The 14209-nt window shown below is 38.4% G+C and overlaps 1 protein-coding gene across 7 annotated transcripts in view; it reads right to left on the bottom strand.

The window, feature by feature from the left end:
• The window catches only part of DOCK4 (dedicator of cytokinesis 4), a 257283-nt gene that overhangs the window by 130879 nt on the left and 112195 nt on the right, over positions 1–14209 (bottom strand). For all 7 annotated transcript variants that reach the window (XM_076330793.1, XM_076330824.1, XM_076330803.1 and 4 more), the window contains 2 exons: positions 2440–2521; positions 1767–1827 (listed from right to left, as the gene is read on the bottom strand). In XM_076330793.1, coding sequence (XP_076186908.1) covers positions 1767–1827; positions 2440–2521 — 143 coding nt within the window. The remainder of the gene's footprint in view (positions 1–1766; positions 1828–2439; positions 2522–14209) is intronic.

Below are 14209 nucleotides of genomic sequence, written 5' to 3'. Positions count from 1 at the left end.
AGTCCACTAAATATGTGGTGATCTTGAAAGGTCTCAGACCAGAGGTGCTGCTCATCCTCTCATGACCTCTACTCAACAAACAACACTTTCTGACACCCAGTGATAGCACACTCATGACACCGCCAAATTAAATTTAGAGTTCAGACATGACAGAGTGTTCAACATTTTCTGTCCAATAAGAATTATTTTACTGTGGTTGTTCCTACCCGTGATTTATACGAGAGGTGTTGTGATTGAGCCATTACAATTTAGTAATCAAATGCTGCTTCCAAATAGGCAACTGGCTAACAAGGGGATAATCGACCAGCTACAGAAAAATCAAGTAGAGATGAAACACGGGGAGGAAAGATGACAAAGGGCAGAAGAACAATTTATGATAAGGAAAGAAAGAAGGCAGCCAAGGAAAACAGATCTGAAACAAAATATTTTTCCTAGCCTTTTCTATTTGATTGAAATACAATTGATCAAACTTCTCGCTGTGTTCCTGGCATTTGAAACTGCCCTCTTTCTAACCATTTTATTCAATTGTGCACTGGCAGCTATGTATCTTTCCCACCAAGTCTGAGTTTCTGACAAGAAAAGCCTCTGGTTGCAGTTGCTGCAGGGCAATGCCTCCTCCAAATATTCCTATGCATCACAGCAGCTAGAAGAGTAATTGTTCATTTTCACACCATGCAGCATATAAATCCTATTTTAACTTTTTAATATTTCAGTGGTTCATTTATAAACCTGATTGAGAATATATTTGAAAACTATACAATAGGAAAAATTCTACTCCTTATTCTTTTTTAAAGCATTTATTCTTACTGAATATACTTGCATTACATCAGAGTTTACCATACTTTTTCCCAATCCTTGCCAATAAAAACAAAACACAGTATTTTGATATTCTGATGAAACACTAAAACAGCATGAAAATGCAAGGAAAAATTATTCCTCAAAGCTGAGGAAAAAACACTAAAAACAGTGTTTACTTTGTAACAAGTTGTTTCTGAACTCAGCACAAGTTAGAGTGACTGTATTTCAAACCAAAATACCTTTCAAAAATAGGAAGAAAAGCTATATTTAGTACTGCACTGATGAAACTACAGAGACAGTTTACAAAGAAAACAATATATCTAAGAGGTCAGAAGCAGACCCGAAGATTATTATTTCACATCAGTACAGCCCAGAGGATAACTTCTTAAAATAAATACCTAACACAAACACACACTTCTCTTCCGCTTTGTTCTAGAGGACTTGATATCTGTCTATAGCATCATGGATTAAAATTATTATGAGACTTCCTCCACTTCCTTCCCTCTCCCCTTTTTTAAAGGGGTCAGGAGACGACAAAATTCATCTGAACAATTTCAGATATACATCAGATATTATATACTAATTAGGTACATTAAATTTCCAGGCAAGTTTTTCTATGAACAAAGGATGCTTGAAATTACTCTCTCTGAAACAAGAATGGACTCCCCAATGACACCTCTATCATTTTAAGACAGTTCGTATTTGACAGTTTCATTTTGGTTTGTGATAGTAACAAAATATCCTACATCTAAACTCAGTTCGCAGTGCCCTTGAAAAATAACACAAAACAATGCTGAGAAATCCAAAGCAATTTTTCCATCAAAAATCAGGCATTTTCTTTTCCAAAAATTTATTCAAAGGTCTAGGTGATCTAACAAATCCCAAAGCTGACCCCAAGCAGTTTTCTTTTATTTACTGTCATATGTCTAACAAATGTAAGATTTCTACGCACAGATGATTATACCTACCTATTCGGATAATGTGCACAGTGATATAGATGTCCTTCCTGAGTTCACTGCTGCCCAAATCCTGCACAAGATCAGAACCTCATTATTTCCAACTCCTGATTAAAATTTGACATTTAAAGAGATCTTTACACATTGCTTTCACTGTCAGTGAAAGTGATAAATGAACAGTGAGTTCATTTATACAGCACTAACAAATTATCCCTTTAACACTTTAAATTGGCAGTCATGCACTCAAAACGACTGTCCTAAAATATCATGGGCTAGAATATGCTGTAATGCAGGAAAATCAGTGGGAGGACACAAGAGACTCGCTGTGTGCCTTGAACAGCAGCGATGCATTTGTGCAATTCGTAATATTCTGAAAGTACAGAGAGTGTTGCACAAACAATCTTTTGGGTGTAAAATGCACAAGGAGGAAAACTAACTGGTCCTTGTTGCAGGGAGAAAGACTGGTACATATGCCCACATGGAAGTTTAGATGAGTGTCCACATATTGCCAGAAAATATTCAACTTAGGAGTTCAGCAATACACTGTAACCAGCCTCTAGAGTTGATATTCATAACAATGTAAAAGCTTAGGGAGCAGTTCTGAGTCAACCACAGCATAATAAATTAATCCAACTTCTATTTTCAATATGCAGCACAACAAAGATTGAGAATAGGAAGAACTCACCACAAAGAGAGAACAGTGTCTTTCAGGCTTTTCTGGACATTTTGGCAAACCATTTCTATTCAGCCTTAAAAAAAATCTTTCACTGTAAGAAAACAAATATGACAGGTATGTTGAACAACACTACAGCAAAGTAGACCTCATTTTGATCTTATTTCCAGATGCAACCTTCCTCAAGATTGTCGTGCTTTAACCCCAATCAGCAGCTAAGCACCACACAGCCACTCGCTTTCAAAAGAATTAAATAATTTCTTTCTAAAAGTCTCAGCCATATCAATAAAAGAAAGGGAGAGTCTAGTGAAGGGTGGTGATTTACTTAATCATCTAACAAAATTACTAAAAACTCAATACAAAATAGAAGACTGAGTGTCATTCGGAAGAACGATATTGTATATCCTAGTACACACAGAAACACAAGCAATAAAATCCATTTATCCTAGAACTGAAATTAGATGTGTAGTATGTTGGTATTGATTCTTGCTAAACAAATGTCAACATTGCCACGCTTGTATTCAACAAATATTCTTTTTCATAGACATAAAGATGATCCTAAGGGACATTTTTCTTACTTAACTCCATCAAAATCTCTCACTAGAGTACACTGATTTTAGCAGTCTTGTAAAAGTCTTGGAAGTTCCAGCAGGGCAAATTTCATTTTTGGAATTCTGTTTTGTAATCTACTGTGGGGTGTTAAATGCTGCAGCTGATATAAGTACTAATACCACTAGTAGGGAGATGAAGAGAATTCTTATTTCAGAATAGAAGAGGGCATAAGACCCCACTGAAAGAGAAATTACTTTTTGAAACATTCCTATTTGATAGTAGGTGCGTTATGGATAATCTCTGAGCAAACTTGGCAATTCATGCATGGGAAGTTTATGAAAAACCAAACTTTCCATGCTTTGGATAATTTTCTCCAAGATACAGCCTCATAGGAAATGTAACAATCATATTTCTGCAGTGAGAGATGTGGAAGATGGGAAAAACAAAGAAGTCAGAAGTGTTATATATACTTCTCTTCACCCTCTCACCCCCAGCCCCAGCTGGCCAGACATTTGAGTCTGGATGCCCTGTAATGCTCAAATCAGAAACAAAATTTCCAAAGTGCAACTAGGTTTTTCTCAGCTGTATCTGCCTCTTCTGCTTGTCCCAGAGGCTAAACATGGTTTACCACTGCTCTGTACCATCCACAGCTTTTCAAAATGCAGCTGGAAAATCACTAGGAATATGTTGGATAAGATCCAACTCAATAGAGACTAATTAAATCTTTATTGCACAAGCATTTGCCTTGTAGAGAATTTGGATCGATGATTCACAGAATCAGAGTCATTCACATTGAAAGGGACCTCAGAAGGCGTCTAAGTCCAACGTCCTGCTCAAAGCTATAAGGTCAGATTATCTTGCTCAGAGCTTTAGCCAGTCGGGTCTTGAAAACCTTCAGTTACGGAGATCACACAGCCACTCTGGAAAACCCATTCCAGTGTCTGACTGGCCTCAATTTTTTCCCTGTATCCAGATGGACCTTCTCTTTTTTCAGTTTATATCCCTTGTCTCTCATTATCCCGCCATGCACCACTGATGTTATTGATCTTCTTGTAGGTACGGGCAGGTGACTTAGCTACCCTCGAAATGGCTTCTTCTCCAGCCTGAACAAGCCCCGCTGCCTCAGCCTGACCTCCCAGGGCAGGAGCTCCTGCCCGCAACCAACGTGAGGCCTTCTGCTGAACTCACTTCAGTTCATTAATATCCATCTTGTACTGGAGGACCCAAAACTGGCATGGTCTAACCAACGCTGAGCAGAAGGGGATGATTGCTTCCCTTAAGCAACTGGCTGTGTTCTTGTTGACACAGCCCAGGATGCTGCTGCACTCAAGAACACATTTCCTAAGAGCTATGTCTGGAGAACACTTTATTTTTTTATGTGCCAGCTATCCAGGCTGAACCTACAAACACCTAGACATTTCATTGTGATTTTTTGAAAACATTTGTGCAATCCTCAGCTATGCAGCTTTTTTATCAGACAGCATAAAAGGCAGAACCTAAGAATAGTAGAGTTGAACTCAAATACCTCAAAATGCATGAAAATCCTATTTTCTCAGAAACATTCATGTTTTATGATACAGCCAACTTCTGCAGCTTAGGTCTCCATGGAAACTTTAAAACTGAGTTTTAAAGACTGTTTATGTGAGTACATTTTTACAGAGAAACAAGTTGGTATTTTGCTATTGATTTAAAAATGGTTTTCAAAATAATTCTGCCCTTTCATTTAGATTTAGCTCATTTGTAATATTGGAAAGTACAGTAAAATAAGTGCAGAGCTTTGTTTATAGGTCTCACACAAAGTTGTTGTACATTGAGCAAGAATTATTATTTATATTACCAAAGCAGCTAAAGCTTTAGGACCCCATTATGTTGGGCACCATGCAAAACTGAATAAAAAGAAAAAAGTCTCTGTTCCAGCAGTAACAATACAGCTTCTGTGCACTGAAGCCTGCAGTGCGTTGGTACACATCAATACAAATTTGGCCAATACAAGGTGATTCTGAATTTCACCACCTTACCTTCAGTCTGTAGAACTATTTAAAAGTAATACATACGTACACACCACATTTCACTGCATTTTTTTCTGTCTTTAAAGCAACCACTAGACATGTTGGTTCAAAGAAAAATACCATTCAACACGAAACTGTCTTGCTGTGGATAAGCTATCTTCATAGTTTACCTATGAACTGGCAAATACTGAATTTAACTGGGAGCGTATTCTATATTTCTTGAAGCTTACAATCTGCAGAAACAAAGGCACATCTTTTGAAAGCTTCCTACTCACTATCCACTACGATATGAAATTTTCAAGCTCTGCTTATACTCACAGACCATGAGATTATGATTCACAACACAATTAAAAGCCAAGGACTTTTGTCATGCCACAAAGAAATGCACTGATTGCAACAGACACGTAATGGTTATGCAGATCTAATTTCCTCATTTCAATTTGAAATTTTGTTTGAAGCATAGGACCCAGTGGTGATGAAAAAAGCAAACTGAAAACAACATAAAAATAAATAAATCTTAATCCTTGTTCAGTGCTTTGATACATTTTTTTGCTTGAAATTTATCACAGCACCAGTTACAGCTCAGATTAAAATCGTTATCTTTGAACATTACGAGGGGGCAAATGCAAGCAGTTAGTCTTGTAAGATTATGAGAAAAAACTGGCAATGTTATATCTCAGTACTGAGAGCACGTGCAGTTATATACCATTTCAAAGGATTTATATAGAGGCAAAAAGGTTAGAAAATGGTCAAGGAAAGTAAACAGCCTTCCCAAAACAAAATGAAGACAGAATTCCCAAGATCTGAAAGCTTGCCTTCAAACAGCAGTAAAAACTCCGGAGGGTTAAATCTAGGGCTGGTATCTTATTGCACAGCAGTTTTCTCAGCAGTCAGTTGCACATACATATATACGGCAAATACACACAGCAGTACGCCATAGCAGAAATACCTTTCCTTTGTCTTGAGATGGTATGATTCTAGTTTAGACTACAATTAATTTTTTATGAGCACCAATCTCGCCACTTAAACATGCTGTACACATTTAAACTGCGCTGTCTTCCCACTGAAAATAAGGAAATAGCTACTGCTGGAGAGATTAATTTAAGAAGGTCAACAAGGGATTTTTGTACTGTAACTTCCCGTGTATTAGCGAAGTAACAATGTGTTCCAAATCAGCAGGCTTAACGCATGAATTTGAAAGAAACACGGCCACAAACTGTTCTATTTTCATAAGTGACCCTATTTCCTCAGTATTAGCAGGAAAATGTTACCAGTCACATGTTACCAGTCTAGACAGATTGCTTGTTCTATGATTTATAAACACACTATCAAAAAAAGAACCAGCCAGATTTATGCCACATGGCATATTCTTGTGGTAAAGCTATGTCATCAAATAGTCATAGTTCTCGGTATAGCTTCCCTTTCAGACATCTTTATAAATGCCCTCTACTTAAATATAGGTTATGGTGATTCCTAAAGCAAATAACAAGAGACAATAAGAGAATACTGCCATACAATTCACCAGCTCAAGTGTATCACATTCCAGAACACCGTTAATGGACTTTCATTAAGAACTTGACTCTCAACTGACTTCATTTACAGCTAAAGGCTCGTTGACTTCACAAAACCAAGATCAGACACAAAATGTTACCCTCACACTTAGTGGTGAAATGCAGAGAAATGTGGTACAACATGTCATATGTTACTGAAGTAAAGATAATAAAGCCTTAAAAGTATATTCTTAATCAGAGAATAACTGAATGATAAATGTGCCAACATGACTTAGCAGTACAAGCTGTTCCACAGTAAGTCAGCCCCTGTATTTTAACTCTGCTATGCACTTACAAAAACCATACCCAAATTTCTAACTGTAAAATAAGTAGCAATGAGCAAAGGGGGAGAGAAAAGGAAGACTGAGTACTATAAGATTTTGGCCAATTTCAGATAAAGATCAAAGGATTAACACTAACAAAAATAAATCAAATGAAACAATATTATGATACTGTATCAAAGCTTATCTTCATGTCTCCTAGCGCTGACAACATGGGGGAAGGAGAAGAAAAACATTTTCAAACACCAGCTTCATGCTGTGGAGCCCAATTTTTATGAACACACCCTACATTATTTTAGGTATTTGCACCTGTATTTTAACTGAAAGGTGGCATTACACATTTCCAGAAAAGAGTAACAAGTTACTTAGGAAACAGTAGTTTTAAATTCTTTTTCATGAGGTACCACAGGAGCCGAAGGACGACAATATAACTTTAAAAGACAGAGAGCACGCTGGAATCTATCAGCAGGTATTTACAACTAAAGAAACAACATACACCAGAAGCTGGAGCTCTCGGTAATAGTGAACTTAGTCTGCCACCACAGATAAACATTTTGCAGCACAGCATTATCAGTGCACAGACCTACAGATCCTTTAAGCTGAATTACAGTCTTGATTATTATCCTAGTCACTGACTGAGGTAACAGCATGGATAGAAGCAGATTTACTGTATCTTTCGCCAAAGATGGAAATTAAACTTGAAGAGAGCAGAAGGAATTGGTAAAAGTGAAGGGAAACAAAAGCATTTAAAAAAAACCCCTCCCTCCAACAACACCTGGGCTCCTATGTATTCATCACCATTTGGGGGTTTACAAATGGCAAGCCTGTATTTTTTTTTGCCGACCCTGGGATGCCTTTTCCCAGTAGCCACTGCGACTGCAACGTGTTCTCGATAAGATGATCTGTAAACCTACCAGAACACCACTAGTGTTGAATATATCTCATCACTACCTAAATCTGTCACAAATATGCCACGGCTGGTGCACATGCCCCTATTCTAACACTGCATTCATTTCTGAATGTAACCAACTGTTGAAGCTCCATCAGCTACAAGACAGGTCACCCCTTGCAGTGCTTTCATCATTGCAATTAAAAACAATTATCTCTCCTGTTACTTTTCAATTTTTACAATACAAACAGTAAGAGGGTTATTTGTTAATGCATATGAGAGACCTAATCGATACCACAGGTTCCTCTTGCTTGGGTTGGTTTGTCTGCTTTAAAAAAGCATCTATCTACACAAGATCAGATCAAAGATCTATATAAGCTAGCGCCCTTACTCCAACCACAGTAAGTAGAAGATATTTGAGAAAGAATCTTTAAACAGTAGATAGGTAGGTACATGTTTCACTGAATACGGGTATTCGTGAGAAGAACTGAGCTACATCATGAAATACAACTAATTTCTAACACACCCTCACACCTGGGAATAACATATCTGTATTTGTTGATTTGAGGGCATATGAAAGATGTGATTAAAAACAGGCTCTGTTTCCCCATAAAATACAAAACCAAACTTTTCAAAAGCATTTTCTTGCTAGACTACACTTGTGCCTTTTTTTAGTAAATCATTCCTACCACATCTACCTCATTTTACTTATCCACAAATGTAGTTATTTTGCGGCAAATTCACATGCAGCAGCTCCCGTACAACTGCTGAACAGGACAGTCCGGGCAGTCAGACCAATGCAAATGGGCTTGCTGAAATGTCAACTCCTTAAAAAATACTTGGAACATTACCCTGAAGTAAAATGTTATTCTCTTGCAATTCAAGAATGGTCAGTATTTAAAGAGCAATTTATCAGAAATGTCTCATTAATGACAGCAAATTACACAGCATTGCACAAAGTCAGATTAAATGAATGATTTGTAAAAAGAAGTATTATTAATACATCTAGAACCTTTTAAAGCCACAACTTTTGATCACCTGACAATGAAGAGTAATATAAATCTGAGAAAAGACTTTTATTATGGAAACTACCACAAGGCCAAAACATTTGGAGGACGTGACTGTGCCAAACATTCCTTTCGTAGACATTCTTCCCGCTACATAAATCATATCTGCTTATACTATTGCTGTTGATGAGTATGTAAAACTGAGCTACCAAAAAATGACTTAGTTGAGAGGGATAAATAAAATATATTTTTGCTATTGATATCTGAAAGCTAAAAAAAAAAAAAATAATTAAATATTAATAGGTACAAGGGAGAAAGAGGACAGACCTGTAGAAATCTTTGTAAGATACCAACCCACTGATTTTGAAATTTCTCATTGGTCATGGTATGTTCCTGTGAAGAGACTCTAAATCCAGAACAGAGTTTTCAGGTCAAAACCAGACTCGGGGAAATGAAAAAAAAAAACAATCTTCCTCACACTGTAAGGTAAGTAGCCTGAATACTCATGGGGTACCTAAGAGGCTCAGGTTCCAATGTTTGATTAGTGGATGTTGAGTACTTTATGGGTCAGGCTATTAGTTACAGCGAGTGTGTCTTTTACTCTACTTTTTTGCTTTTTGTTGTAAAACAACAAATGAAAACGTAATTAATAGGGTACACTGACTGACTGGGCCAGCACTTCAGTGTTCTGAGGAACTGGAGGAACTCCACAGCAGGCAGTTCAAGTCAGTATTCTCAAGCGAAAAGTATTCTTCACTTGAGGCACATCCTTCACATTTCCAGTCTGACTGGGAGCAAGAAACAACTTTCTTGCTAATCTCCTCTGACAACTCCTACTCCAGAATTTCTCCTCGTCGAGGGTCCAAGCAGAGGAGAAGCCCTATAACTTTTACTACTTCGCTACTCCTGCCAAGAAAAGGCTGACTGACTATATATGTCCTGACTATATTCCTGCACGTAGGAATCTTTCTCCTCACAATGAATAACTGGAAAAAATGAGGCACATTTTCTGAAGGGAAGCTTTTGAAGTCTCTGGAACTTCAGGCTTCTCTTTTAAGCTGCTTTTTATAACCCTGTATTTACTTCCAATTACAATCACACCAAATACATTCTTGTCCGCAAAGGCAAATTACCAGGTGTTTTGTCTTAAACAAAGCCAATAATGAAATAATTAAGCCTGCTGATATATTGAGTGTGTGTGTGTATATATATACACCAATATAAAGGATGACACAAAAATTTTTAAAAAATTAGCAACCATATTCCCAAATGTACATACCAAGTTACCAATCTAAAAAGGTATTTTTATTCCAAATGCATAAAGGATTGTCAATAGAGCAGTGGCTGCTCTCTTGCCAAAGTGACCTTAAAGTTTCCTTCAAGGTGTTTCAACCCTCCTGCTAAAATCAGGGCTACCTCCTGAATGAGCTGGAAGTAAATAAAACCAGGCTGGTTTTGTTTTATCTTGTTTCTGAGGAGGGACAAAACAGAGTAATAAGTGACTAAACTAGAATAGAGGACTCTTTTAAGAGTCTGCTAGCTGGAAAAGCCAAAATGCTTCATCTCTCCTGCTCCTATGAGGTATAGATATATATGCATTGATTTTGTGTAATTTGCTGTAGCACAGTTTTAATACTGTACAAGATGAGGTATTTTTGTGCCCACTGCACAGGAAATTGAAAATAACACTGAGCTACCCTATGCTGTGATCCAGTAAAAGTGCAGATTATGCTTTTGTGGAAATACTAATAAAGGAAAAGTAGCCCCGAGCTAGCGCATTGCTTTTGGTTCCCATGGGTTGCTCCCTCTTACCAGAAACCCTGCTACCTCCTTTAGCTCAAATCCCTGCCCTGCCTAGCAGGCACATTTGCACGGATAAAGTCAGGATCCAAGACTACTTCAAGACAAAATGCATCTATGGATAATGTGGAGGTATCTGAGTAATAATTTCCAAGGAACAGTATTAATGAAGTGAAGGTTACCCACATTAAAAAAATAGTACTTTAAGGGGAAAAGGCAGAGTAGCCTATCACCTAATGATACATTAAAAATTACAAGGAACACCTAGATTGTGTGTAGCATATGATAGAGCATTGTACTGAGCACACTTTCATGTACATACATTTTTTCTTTACAAAAATTCTATGTTGCTGAAAAACTACAACAAAGCCCAGTCCGAACTCTGCCTCTCTAGTGAGTGTTCACTCCTCCCAGAAATTCTGTGCTATTGGGATCAGGTAACTTGGTCTGAGATACAGTTAAAACATATCCTTAAACAACTGGAAAAAACCACACACACTTTTTTTTCCCAGAATGATATTCTCATAGATAATAAACCCCTCTCTTCATGCAGAGTTATTTATTAATAAAGCCTCTGAATTTCCATGACATTCAGAACCACAAAACTTAAATATCAAACAATCAGATATTGTACATACAGGAGCAGAAAATCTGAATATCAACTAACGTGCGTGTGTGTATGCACATATATAAAAATTCTTTCTCCCTCTCCCTCCAGCTTTTGTATGTGAAATTGCACCATCTAAAATTATTTCCAAATCTGGTTTTAAAGTGCCCTCCCAACCATTTCACAAACCTAATTTGTGCTCTTCTCTGATGTTAGAATAAAATAAAGAATCAAGTGTCTGGAAAGAACATGGAAAGGAACAATAGACGCACACACTGTATACAACAAAAAAAGTCCAAAATAACATTTCTAGCGTGAAACACTTGCATGATAACACATGCTATGAAAAGAACCATAAAGAAGTTGAAATTAATTAGCAGGTAGTTATGAACTGAATCTTCTTGACCAACTTGATAAAATTCTACGATGAAATGATCAGCCTGGTAGATGAAGGGAGAGCAGTGGATAGCATCTACCTGGACTTCAGTAAGTCCTTTGACACTGTCTCCCATAAGATCCTCCAAGAAAAGCTGTTGATGTATGAGCTGGATGAGTAGACAGCGAGGTGGCTTGAAAACTGGCTGAACAGCCAGGCCCAGAGGGTGGTGATCAGTGGCACAAAGTCTAGTGGGAGGCCAGTAACTAGCAGTGTACCCCAGGGGTCAGTACTGGGTCCAGTCCTGTTTAACGTCTTCATTAATGATCTGGATGATGGGACACAGTGTACTCTCAGCAAGTTTGCTGATGACACAAAACTGAGAGAAGTGCCTGATACACCAGAGGGTTGGGCTGCCATCCAGAGGGATCTCAACAGGCTGGAGAAATGGGCTGACAGGAACCTCCTGAGATTCAACCAGGGGGAGTGCAAAGTCCTGCACCTGGGGGGGAACAATCCCAGGCACCAGTACATCCTGGGGGCTACACAGCTGGAAAGCAGCTTGGCAGGAAAGGACCTGGGGGTCCTGGTGGACACCAAGTTGACCATGAGCCAGCAATGTGCCCTTGCAGCAAAGGAGGCCAATGGTATCCTGGGCTGCATTAGACAAATTATTGTCAGCAGGTTGAGGGAGGTGATCCTTCTCCCCTCTACTCAGCGCTGGTTACGCCACACCTGGAGTATTGTGTCCTGTTCTGGGCTCCCCAGTACAAGAGAGACATGAACATACTGGAGAGAGTCCAAGAAGGGCCGTGAAGATGATTAAGGGACTGGAGGGAAAGGCTGAGAGAGCTGGGACTGTTTAGCCTGGAGAAGAGAAGGCTCAGAGGGGATCTTATTAATATATATAAATACCTGAAGGAGGGTGCAAAGAGGACAGAGCCAGGCTCTTTTCAGTGGTGCCCAGTGAAGGACAAGAGGCAATGGACACAAACTGAAGCACAGGAGGTTCCCTCTGGGCATCAGGAAACAATTTCTTTACTGTGAGGGTGTCTGAGCACTGGCACAGGTTGCCCAGGGAGGTTGTGGAGTCTCCACCTTTGGAGACATTTAAAAGCCATCTGGACATGGTCCTAGGCAACCAGCTCTAGGAGGGTTAGATCAGATGACTTCTGGAGTTCCTTCCAACCTCCACCTTTCCATGATTTTGTGATTACGTGTAAGTACCACATAAAGGCAGCACAGATAGACAGCTGGGTCATTTGCGTCTTTACGGAAATAACTTTTTTTTTTACACATTCTTCTCCATCTTCCACCTCTGCAAGTTAGTAACTGTCATGCTACAACACTTTACCACTTGTCTTTACTTGCCCTGAAGTTCCAAATTACTATAATTAACGAACTGTTCCTCACAACAACATGCGACATATTCTTCATTAGCCAGAGGGCCATCCATACAGGATTCTTCTCCTGTACTTTTTTAGTAACTTCTGTAGCCTTGCACTGAGTACACACCCTACAGCTTCACAAATATATTCTCCATCTCCTTTGTGGTCTAGTGTTCAACATTGTTTAGAAGTAACAAAGAATTTAACTATTCAGGACTCCTGCATTTAGTGCTGATGTCTGGAGCACTGATCCTAAGTAAACTAGATATTGAAACTCAAATGTAACCCACTTACATGTTTGAAGTAATATTGAATCTTTGAGCTCTTGAGAGCTCAAGAGAGGCCACAGGGATATCTTCAAAGAAAGACATCTTGGGTTCTCAGTAGTGAGCCTTCTGGGTAATGGAAATGTATTATCACCTTGATTCAAGAGGTATCCAAGCCCTTCCCTGCTGTTGTTCTGACTGTTAACAATTAACAATAGTCAGTTGTGTAAACTTGAGTTAGAGGGACGATTAAAAGTCGCGTTCTTTGAGCTGTGCTAGAACAGAGCAGGTCTCGGTTTGAAGATGCTGACGGAGGTTGCAAAAAAATGCCTTTAAACATTCTCTTACTACACCAAAATCCTTTAAGATTTTCATAGAATAAGGGGGGAGGGGAGTATTTGTTTCTTAAAGGGAGAAAAACTGACATTATGGCTTTTTTCTGAAAGAAAAAAAAGAAATTAGAACACAAAGTAATAAATATTTTGACCAATAAAATGTGGATTTCAGCTTTCGGCAAGTGGTTTAACTGATTTAAAGTAACAGAACTGAAAGAAGAAAGGCATAAAAAGATTGATGATGTGTATGAATGTCACTAAAAAGGTGAGGTTGAGAGTACAACAAAGGAAGGGTAATCTTATTCTTTGATACGGTCTGGAGTTTACACAATCATTAAGCATATAATCAAAAGCTCACAAAATAGAAAATGCAGTTTGCTTTCATTGGCCTTGGATAAACAGCCTATTCCTCTTTGTGCTGCTTAAGAATCTGTGCTCATATGAGGGCAATATGATAGTTAAAAACAAGGTTGTTCAAGGTGATAGGAAAAGGAGGATTAGCATGCCAACTTATCTCTGCTCCTCACACAGATGGGGCCAGAGGCATCAATCATTTGTGATAAGACGTTCATATCATATTGACAAAGACACAAAGTGTATATCAATGAAAAGAAAATCTTACCACACTCCATCTTTCTGAAGTGCTGCCTTGAAATTGTCCTATTAATAGCATTGCTGTTTGGAAAAAATTGTAACATTAAGAAAATGGTTTAGAAAAGACA

The sequence above is a fragment of the Aptenodytes patagonicus genome, chromosome 1 (genome assembly GCF_965638725.1).
Source record: "Aptenodytes patagonicus chromosome 1, bAptPat1.pri.cur, whole genome shotgun sequence".
Classification (NCBI taxonomy): Eukaryota; Metazoa; Chordata; class Aves; order Sphenisciformes; family Spheniscidae; genus Aptenodytes; species Aptenodytes patagonicus.
The sequence above is the reverse complement of the archived record's forward strand: the minus strand, read 5'-3'. Positions and strand labels throughout refer to the sequence as shown.